Here is a 9,909-nt window from a genome sequence, read left to right on the forward strand (position 1 = left end):
CCATATAACTTTTGTCTGAAACACTTTTCTGTAAAACTTATATTTCCCGAGATATTTAGGTGTCCCGACCTTTTTGGGACACCCTGTATATCATTAAATATAGATAAAATGTGGAACAAACATTTTTACTTGTGCCGTTTTATGGGAAATGTAACTGTTTAACCAAGTTTAGACCAACGAGTGACTTAAAAAAAAATGTTATGCTAAAACAGATAATTCTATTAACATATAGTAAACATACGCTTCGGCTACTTTCGAGACCTTGATGACGGGCTTGTCCAGTCTGTCTTTCAGAGTCTCAATCTCTTTCTGCAAAAATTCTATCGATGAGGTCGTACTCGATTCTGGAGACGGTGATATTCTGCCACCCGCGACGCCCAGTTGCAAATGCTTACTCGGTTGTGTGACAGTTTTGTTACTACGACAAGCCTTCTTAATATCCAGCTCTGTAGTGTTCACGCATCCGGGCTGAAATGTATAATTAAATCGAGATTCGATATATAATATCTAATAAAATATCCATCTAATAAAATAATATCGATCTAATAAAAATGTTTCTCTTATCCCAGCAAACGGAAACGGATTAAAAATTTTTTTTATTGAAACGGATTGAAATTTTCTAAACCATGGATTGAAATGGATTGGCCTTTGTATAGAAATGCATTAATTACTGTTATTGTAATCTGTAATACGAAATTGCAGTGTTTGCTTTTACTGTATCTTTTTGATTCGCAAAAGTATAGAGAATAAAAATTATATATCACAAAAAGAATTATTGTTGCGAATAAAAGACTTTTAAATAAAAAATTCGTTTTTTAAGATTTTTTTCAAAATTTGTAAGTTTTCATCAATCAAATCTGGATATTAATAACGATATATAAAATTTATTTTTCACTTTCTTTTTTACTTTACATTTTATATGAATAAATATGAATTAGTCATAAAATAATTATAAAATATTCACAAATAAATATTTTTAAAAGCCCACAAGTTTGAATAAATATTTGAATGAATATTTTCTTAATGTGGAAATTTTGAATGAATATAAATTGTATTCCAATAACGAATTTTTTGTATTCACCGAACACACTAATTATAATCCATGATTTGAAACTTCAATCTATTTCCGTTTAGTGGGTATTTTTCATTATTTATATAACGCAAAAATTAATCGTCTTTAATATTATATTTATCAATGAGAAAATATGTAAATATCTTTTTTTATTTATTATTCTAACGTAAGATCGAATAATATATACACATATATTACCATTGGTCGATGTACATCCCAGAAGGCTCTCTCTTGGCTATCCAGGACTTTTCTTTCTAATTTATCTCTTTTCTTGTCAACTTTGCTTTGCGCTTCTGCCTGCATAAAAATAAATTCCCATTTTCGCGAAAACATCTTCTGCAACCTAGCCAGGTTTTCCGCCTCGTAATCCGCCAACTCCAATCGCGTTTTATTCTGCATCGTCCTTTTGCATAAATAGACAGCTGTAACATTTAACGTGGTACGCACCAACGGGTGTGTTATTATATAATAATAACACGTATATATAGCTTGATATATAGATCGGTAAAATCGATAATGGGAAAAAGTACCATATTCCTTCTCAATCAATTATTTTTAAACGAGATCGGCAAACAAGGACTTTAGAAATAACTTGTGTATATAATTATTAATTATGTTTTCATTGTCAATTAAGTTTATGACAGACACAAACGACACAACTACGACACTAACGATAATATTAATATTTTTAATTTGTACCATAATCAGTGTTCTCGGGTTCCCAACAATTCGATGGCCAAAAGTACGGCGTTTGAAACCTGTAGAATGTGTTGTCGTTCTTTACGGTAAGGCAGTGGTCGTCGATAGGAAAAAAATATCCATGAGATGCCATGAGGTGAGCCACGTGAAGAGCCTCTGGATTAACATACCCAATATATTGTACGCTTTAGATTATATTAATCATGTGAATTGGATCGCCAAGGATTTATATAAACTAAGAAAATAAATTTTATACCTTGATCATCTATATCCATGCTCTTCATCATCCATGCTATTAGATCTGTGCCTGAAATATGAATTGTATATTTATAGTTATTTTATTTGTTTCTGTAATTCTCGATTAAAATAACGATGCTTGCGGTCCAAATTTATGTCTTCAGAGAGGCTTTAAAAATAAAAAAATTTAATTTTCGCATTTTCTTTTTTTTTCATTTTAAATTGACAATTAGAGATGTAAAAAAAGTTTTTTTCTAATAGAAAAAAACATTAGAAAAAAACGTGTTTTATTTTATTGAAAAAATACAAATTTGATTTTTTTTCTAATTTCGATAGCACGACTAATTAATTGTAAATAGTAATTATATAATTATGTAATTAATTTTAATGTGATCTACTTTTACAAAAGGAGAATTTTTTAAATTCTTTTTCTAAACAGCTTTTTCTTAAGTAGAATTTATTATAATTATTCATTGAAGTCCTTGCTCCAAAATATGTTTTAGAATCAATATATTGGCTTTCTCGTTCTGCGTTAAGGTTAAAATGATGATTATTTAAATCTACTATCTATAAAATAAAAAATCATGAAAAATTAACTCATATTAAGCAAAATATAGATATTAAATAGATAGCTGAAAAAAACAAAATTTTGGAAAAATACAACTTTTTAAGAAAAAAAAAACATAAGCTTCGTATTTTATAAAAAAAATTTGGTTTGTTTCTATTTACATCTCTATTGACAATGAAAGGTCATACAATATTAAAATAAAAGTCTGTCTTTTACCTGTAAAAACAGACGGCGTCTTCGTCATGAAAGTCTTGACTGTTTTTACGGGCACACCGGTAAATTCGTCCAACATCTTTTCCACGATCGATTCCATCTGAAAAAAATAATATAGCTATTTTATATCGAATATAACGATACTTGAAAAATTGAGCAATAATACACGATTTGGTTTGAAGAATGAATTATTAAAAAAATAATTTCAGAGAATAATTTAAATTGCATTAAAGTCGAACAGGTATTTCGCTTCAAAACTGCAAATAAAAGCCCTCTGATCTTATCCGTAAATAATACCTTTTTATAGACGAGGTAATTAGGGGTGTCTTCGGCGCAAGAGGCAGTGACGTTGTACGTTGGGGTATTGGGAGACAAATCAGGGGAATCGTTCGTGTGACCGTCCTCATTCCTTTTATCTACATCATCGACATGCTCGGGCGCCTGCTTATTCTTGCTGCTATTACCGCTGCCACTTTTCTCTATTGGTTTTCGGCGACAAGCCGATTTTTCCGAGTTCATAGTTACCATATCCACTCTATACGTGAAACAGAACATTTTTGTACGGCGTTAAAGGCGTTGCGATAAAGTGAATATAATAAATCTTTGTGTAATTTAAGCGCAGATCGTAATCACAATACAAAAAGTTTTATGACAGATCTAACAATAAAAAATCGAATTAAAATATAGAATCAATAAAATTTATTTGATTTTCACACAGCTATTGAAATCAGAATAAAAATCTAACTAGGAGAAATAGATCAGTCAAGAGAAATTTTTAATATAAATTAACTCGCAAATCTTTTATTTTATTCCAACAATAAATCGAGCGCTAGATTTTTTATATTAATGATGTATGAAATTTTGCACAATATATTGTTCGTTGAACACACGGTGGCACAGAAAGATCTCAATATATCTTAATATATTCTTGCGCAATTTTTCTCGCGTGAGTAAAGAGTTTCCACAACATCGATCCCAGTGACCAATTATCTAATTACGATACAGAAAGTCCCGCAGGCCTGACGAACTATTTTTTATCCATGGATTCTTACAATTTCTATAGTAGATTTTTTCCAACAAGAATATATTAAAGGATTGACAGAGTTCTTGAATTATAACGCTCATTTGTTACAACACTAATAAAGTTTTTCTGAAAATAAATTTAAATGTTTTGAATCATTAAAAATAAAATATTAATTTCGATAATGCAATTTTGATGTAATAACTAATGTTGTAGAAGAATAAAAATATGCAGTATTTGAAAAGTATGTTAATACTTTTTTCTTTCTTTTCACCTCCTTTTTTTCAAGTTATTTAAAAATTCGACAATTTTTTAGTTATGTCAAATGTTTGAGTTGGAGCAAACGAGCGATAAGACGTCGTTGTCCAAGATATATGACATATGAGACAGCATCTATCGTTTATACGGTCTATTTAACCGCCACCCCTCTTCCCTGTGTCGCCGGATACTCGAGAGGGCGGCTGAGAAGGGGATATCGGCAAGATATTGTCTCCCATACGTCAATCTCGGACGCCGGATAGAAACGCGAAGAGATGAAAGAACAAGAAGCAAGTCACGCACGTCTGTACGTTTTATTAAAAAAATTAATAACACCCGCGCTTAAATCATATAACGATTATCAGCGAAATAAAGATATTATTAACAAAAGTACCTTATATTATATTAAACATAATAATAATATTTCGATATAAAAAAGTATCCGGAATCGATAAACGGGCTTTTTTTTTTATATTCAGCTTGAAAACCTACCTGAATTGTGACACCTTGAGATCCGCCAATCTGTTCTTAAATTGAAAGTCACATACCGCCTGGCACGTCACAAGATTAATTATTATCGACGCATCGTCTCTCTCCCGTTATGTTCACATAAACACCGCAAATTCATGTGACGTTTCCAAAAAAAATTTTCGATCTTTCTGCTCGACGGAGAGAATCAACAGTAACACGATTGACAGAGGTAAATCGAGTTCGCAGCATCCGGGATGTACGACAGGCGTCGCGCTGTAACAACCCTTTCACTGTACGTCACACAACACGGAGCACCCTCTTCCGCGGAAAGTAACGCGCGGGCGTCATATTTACATCCAAGACAGCTAATCGAGGGACCTCCCGGACGAGTCTGAGCGAACGTTCTCCAAATTCATGTTCCTTTACACTTCGCAGGGAGGAGCGACGCTTCGGGGAGCCTCGAACTAATCATCGACTTCCCACATCTCGGATAACGGCACAGAGAGAAAGAGAGAGATGGAGAGAGAAGAACCGACAAAGAGAGAGAGACAGTTGTATTTACGATGTAATCGCACTTCTCGATGGATTCGCGTGTTGACCCGTGCGCGAGGAACAGGTCAAGATAGTAGGGGCTGAAGGTGTGCGCGCGCCCCTTTCATGATCTACGCAGCGGTTTGTGTTTCCTAAGGGCGCACATTGGATTGACTGTCCTCATGCGCCGCGAGGCTGCGAGTGCGCAGGTTTCGAGCGCGGCCGTTTTGGTCTTGTGCCAGGGTGAGGATCGAAATCCCGTAGTTTGCATGAGCGGCGCCGGGAATAACCAGTCGATAAACCGAGACGCGGCTGCGCCCGAGTGATCGCGCCGAATCGCACACGTACCCCGCGTTTCTGAAAGCGCAAACGTCTCAATTTTCAATTTCCACTCATAGATTTGCATGTATTTTAATTTTAACAATCATGTAAACGAATACAAATTCTCATTGTATATATATTTACACATTTCTTACTACATTGCTGCAAAAAAAATATATATGTACACACATTTGTAATTGCAATCTTATTTAAAGTAGATAGATGTTTATTTAAATTCAGCAGATAGATATATATTTAAATAAAAGAAAAAAACAATAACTCATTTTATGCTTCAATTTTATAATTTGTTTTAGCTTGTCTCTAATTATTATATATATTTTGAATACTTTTGAATACGTCGAATTGCGAGACTTTTGAGAGATATTTTGCAACATAAAGAAAAAAGAATATATTTTTTATTTGCGGAACTAATTTTATTTAATATTGAAATAAAAGAAAAAAACAATAGCTCATTTTATGCTTCAATCCTATAATTTGTTTTAACTTGTCTCTAATTATTATATATATTTCGAATACTTTGTCGAATTGCGACACTTTTGAAAAATATCTTGGAAAGTAAAGAAAAAAAAATATATTTTTTATTTGCGGAACTAATTTTACTTATTTCCATTTAAGAGCGATGCATGATATGTCGTGTAGATATTACTTTACTCAAACAGGATTAAAAATGCAATATTTCATATGAGTGTGATGGATTATTTATTCAAATAATTCACAATTTTTTCGAGTTTTTATTAACAGAACTTTTGTACACATTCTTTACTACTCTGTTGTTGCAAAATGTCTAATCTTGCTTAGTGTCTATTTTGGCTGTCGATTGGTTTTCCTGAAACATATAAACAGCAAGAAATAAATACAACATTTATAAACATTCCAAAAATTGACGTATAGAACAAAGTAAGATTATTGCACAAAAGCAAGACAAAAATTATCAGCAAGAAATGTGATAGGAAAAAAAATGAGCGCAGACACCTAAGTTTACTTCCATCTAAATCAATTTCTTCAAGTGCCTGTATTCGTATCTGCCAAAGGCGCGGGTGACGGTTCAGCTATCGGTTCAGACCTTTCTTCGGTGTTGTGAAATGTTACGGACCGAACAGGCTTTTCGCTATCTTGATCGACATTTGCATAAGCTGGGCACATAACAATTTTTTCTTTTAAAGGAACTACTCCGTGACAGTATTTTGCAAAGTATCAGCAATGTGTTCGCAGTATATAATTATTTTTATAGCGCGTATTGATTTCTTCTACATATGATTTTTTTTTTAAGAAATTAATTTTAATAATCAACAGTTGAAAGTAAGTGTTGAAAGTAACAGTTGAAAATGTTTTTAAAAAAGATACTAATAGTATCTTTTTTAAAAGCATTTTCAATTAAAAAAAATAAATGGGAACTGCATTAACAGGGTGGGTACTCAAATTTTAAAAGAATTCCCTGAAAATTCCCGGATTCTCCAGGAATTTTATTCAAAATTCCAAGTGAGATTAGAGAATTTCTCAATACAGCTTTAAAATAAATTAGGCACTAAGAGTTCTAATAACGTATGAAACTTGATGCGTAAAACAATTTAATCTTCGCATATATACAATAATTACATCTCCATGCAAAATTTTTCGAACGTAACAAAAGATTTTGTATGGAGATGTAACTATATATGTGAAGATTAAATTGTTTCACGCACCAAGTTCTGCGTTATTGGACTCTTAATGCCTGATTTATTATTTCCGAATCATCGTTTTTTAGATTGAAGAGTATATATGTCAATTTTGAAATAAATTAACTTTCAATATATCAGGAGCCTTTGATATGAAACCACGTTTTCTTTCTAAAGGGATAAAATTTAAAAGTAAAATTCAAAAAATTTCCCCGAGTAACGGTAAAATTCCATGAGAATCCACGATTTTCAAGGGTAAAAATGAAGTTTCCTGAGAATTCCAGATTTTCCCGGTAGTACCCACCCTGATTAAGCAATACAGGGGGAGGGGGGGGGAGGTGTAAGAAGAGGGACGATGCAATAGAGAGAAATTTCTTCGTTGCATCCTACCTCCTTGTTACCGCTTAGAGATGTGTACGCGTTCTGCGTAAAACTACCAACAGCAGTGGCCACTGCTGAACCTGTGACAATCGTTAAATCTACAAATTCCGAAAAAGATGTTGGCATTTTCGGCATTTCCGGCAATGTGATTTGCAGCTGTCGATTGTCACCCGGTTTGACTGGAAATTATTTGTATAATGAAGCATCGATATATTTACATGTCCATGTGTTACGTCATTGACAATTACGTTCCGTCTTCAATTCTTTTTTTTTTTTTTTTTTTTTTTGAAAGCTGGCAGTTTTAGTGTACGGTAGTTTGTACAAAAATAATCTAATGTCTATTATTTACCACCGTAAACAAAATTGTAGCCGACGTTCACGTAATGCTTAACCACATCAAATCCCTCCTCCGCCTTCTTGGGGTAACAGATAGCCGCCATGCCAAGCGCGCCCGCGCTGAAATACATTAATCGCTTGAATTTGCGTCCTCGAAGTCCGAGCACCAATCCGGCCATTCCACCGATCGCGATAGCGCCCATTCGTGGCATAACGTTACTTTCCTCACGCAGATAGTCTAAGAGCGCTGCAAAAAAAGTATACAACGTTGTAAATAACATTGTAAATTGTAAAAGAATTCTACAAAAGGTATATTCAGGGTTGGGTAAGTCAATATTTTTTAAAACTAAGTTAAGTTAAAGTCAACAGTCTTAAAAATTTAACTTGGTTAAGATACAAGTTAGTCTACGCAATAAAATTAATTGAATTAAAAGTCAAGTTAATAAAAAAAAAGCAATTTGGAAAGTTAAAAAGTTAAATTTTTTTTATTTTATAATTCTAGAGTTTCTAAACAGAGTGTACATTTGTATACTTATTTCTGTCGAACCGCGGGGAGGTTCCAAAGAGAATCGATTTTAAAGGATTTCAAAGGACTTCTTTCAATATGATTTAATGGATGGAAGATCCGCGATCTCTGATTCCTTCCTGCGGCCAGACTATATTTATTATATTACAACAATTGCCTCGACGTGCGTTCTCAAATTCGAGTTTGAAAACACCAATGCGGATACGTATTTTATTTTAGGCTTGCAGGAAAAGCTAAAAATGTAACTTCAAGAAAGTTAAGATAGTTACCGATAAAAATGTAACTGAATTAAGTTGAGAGTCTAAAATGCAACTAAGTTACAAGTTCAAATTATTTAACTTTTTAACTACAGGCACATACCGTACCCAATCCTGAGTATATCTAAATACATGTTTAGTTGTAGCGCTCACATCTGCTGTGTTCGACACCGACGTCAATGGTGTCCGAGACAACGTCAGCGTAATGGTGATACTCCGACATGGCTGCTTCAATCGACTTGCGAATTTTGGATACGTTCTGCTCGAGGGCCGAAGGTGGACACCGCGTGCTGTTACACAAAATGTAATAACAAACATTACATAAAATAGGTAAATGCGTGCATGGGCGTCCACAGGGGGGGGGGGAGGGGGAGAGGCATTTGCCTGCTCCTGAAATCAAACGAGTATAAGAAAATTCAGAATTTGCTCTGAAACCATACTTGAATCCCAAGGAACTGAAATCCGAAGGGTATAAAGAAGAATTTGCTCTTATTTTTACAAATAATAAATACGTTTGTCAAATGTGAGAGAAATACATCATGCAGGTACACGACGTTTGGACATTTGCTCCTCCTGGTAGTTCATATCAAAAATTTGGATCATGCCCCTCCCCCTCTAGGAAAAATCCTGCGGACGCCCTCGAGTGTTGCGATAGAAACGTCAATTCTTCCGTATACCTAAATTTTCAATCGCGCTCCCTGCTTCTCTAACAACAGTTTTATCAACAGGATTTGAAATAACATTTTCGTAATTACCGTTGAATGAAATCTCTTGTAATAGTAATAGCTGTAATTGAAATTACTTGTGCTTTACCATGAGGTCTGCTCAGAGTAATCGTCAAGGGAATAGATAGGCAGTTCGGATGGTCGAACCAGCCTCTTGACTCCTGGCTTGCTAGGCATCCCGTCGTCCGACTGACTTGCTGCTGGTTTTATCACGGGCACCGCGCATAGCCCGCAGGGCATCAAGATCTTCTTGAAAAACTTGACAAGCAAAACAGTGCGCTATGTTTAGTATTATTATTACACACATTGTGACATACCTACGTTAAATATTTCGTACACACAGAAGCTTGCGTGGAAATTTATATAATACCCAGGGTTGGGAAAGTTACTTTGTAAAAGTAACTAGTTACAGTTTTTGTCTCTCAAAAAGTAATTAGTTACCGTTACAAGTTACCGACTCTGAAATGTAACATGTTACAGTTACAGTTACTTAAAAAGTAACGAAACGTTACTTTTCAGTTACTTTTAATAGAACAACATTAACATTATAAAAAAAAGATTTACATTTACGTATCATCTAATTTTATTTTAAAAAAGAAAAGTAATGCGCATATTTA

At 33.8% G+C, this 9,909-nt stretch overlaps 2 protein-coding genes and 1 long non-coding RNA gene across 11 annotated transcripts in view; 1 reads left to right on the forward strand and 2 right to left on the reverse strand.

Annotated features, from left to right (window-relative positions):
• LOC105463020 (regulator of G-protein signaling 7) overlaps positions 1-4,979 on the reverse strand; it is a 9,034-nt gene extending 4,055 nt beyond the window's left edge. For both annotated transcript variants that reach the window (XM_011710013.1, XM_011710014.1), the window contains exons 1-7: positions 4,561-4,979; positions 3,087-3,324; positions 2,793-2,889; positions 2,028-2,078; positions 1,772-1,927; positions 1,271-1,494; positions 242-468 (exon numbers count right to left, since the gene is read on the reverse strand). In XM_011710013.1, the coding sequence (XP_011708315.1) occupies positions 242-468; positions 1,271-1,494; positions 1,772-1,927; positions 2,028-2,078; positions 2,793-2,889; positions 3,087-3,317 (986 nt within the window). In that variant the 5' untranslated portion in view covers positions 3,318-3,324; positions 4,561-4,979. The remainder of the gene's footprint in view (positions 1-241; positions 469-1,270; positions 1,495-1,771; positions 1,928-2,027; positions 2,079-2,792; positions 2,890-3,086; positions 3,325-4,560) is intronic.
• Positions 4,741-5,581, forward strand: LOC105463019. Its single transcript, XR_976147.1, has 2 exons — positions 4,741-4,831; positions 4,975-5,581. It is a non-coding gene; the product is annotated as an uncharacterized LOC105463019 (long non-coding RNA).
• A 506-nt stretch (positions 5,582-6,087) lies between these two features.
• LOC105463021 (MICOS complex subunit MIC27) overlaps positions 6,088-9,909 on the reverse strand; it is a 5,751-nt gene continuing 1,929 nt past the window's right edge. For 6 of the 8 annotated variants that reach the window (XM_011710022.1, XM_011710016.1, XM_011710023.1 and 3 more), the window contains exons 2-6: positions 9,381-9,550; positions 8,721-8,857; positions 7,798-8,031; positions 7,458-7,627; positions 6,401-6,545 (exon numbers count right to left, since the gene is read on the reverse strand). In XM_011710022.1, coding sequence (XP_011708324.1) covers positions 6,498-6,545; positions 7,458-7,627; positions 7,798-8,031; positions 8,721-8,857; positions 9,381-9,532 — 741 coding nt within the window. In that variant the 5' untranslated portion in view covers positions 9,533-9,550 and the 3' untranslated portion in view covers positions 6,401-6,497. Of the gene's footprint in view, positions 6,239-6,384; positions 6,546-7,457; positions 7,628-7,797; positions 8,032-8,720; positions 8,858-9,380; positions 9,551-9,909 lie in introns of those variants that run through there. The other 2 variants (XM_011710018.1, XM_011710017.1) reach the window with 2 other exon arrangements.

The sequence above is a fragment of the Wasmannia auropunctata genome, unplaced genomic scaffold, assembly GCF_000956235.1.
Source record: "Wasmannia auropunctata unplaced genomic scaffold, wasmannia.A_1.0 LD336092.1, whole genome shotgun sequence".
Lineage (NCBI taxonomy): Eukaryota > Metazoa > Arthropoda > Insecta > Hymenoptera > Formicidae > Wasmannia > Wasmannia auropunctata.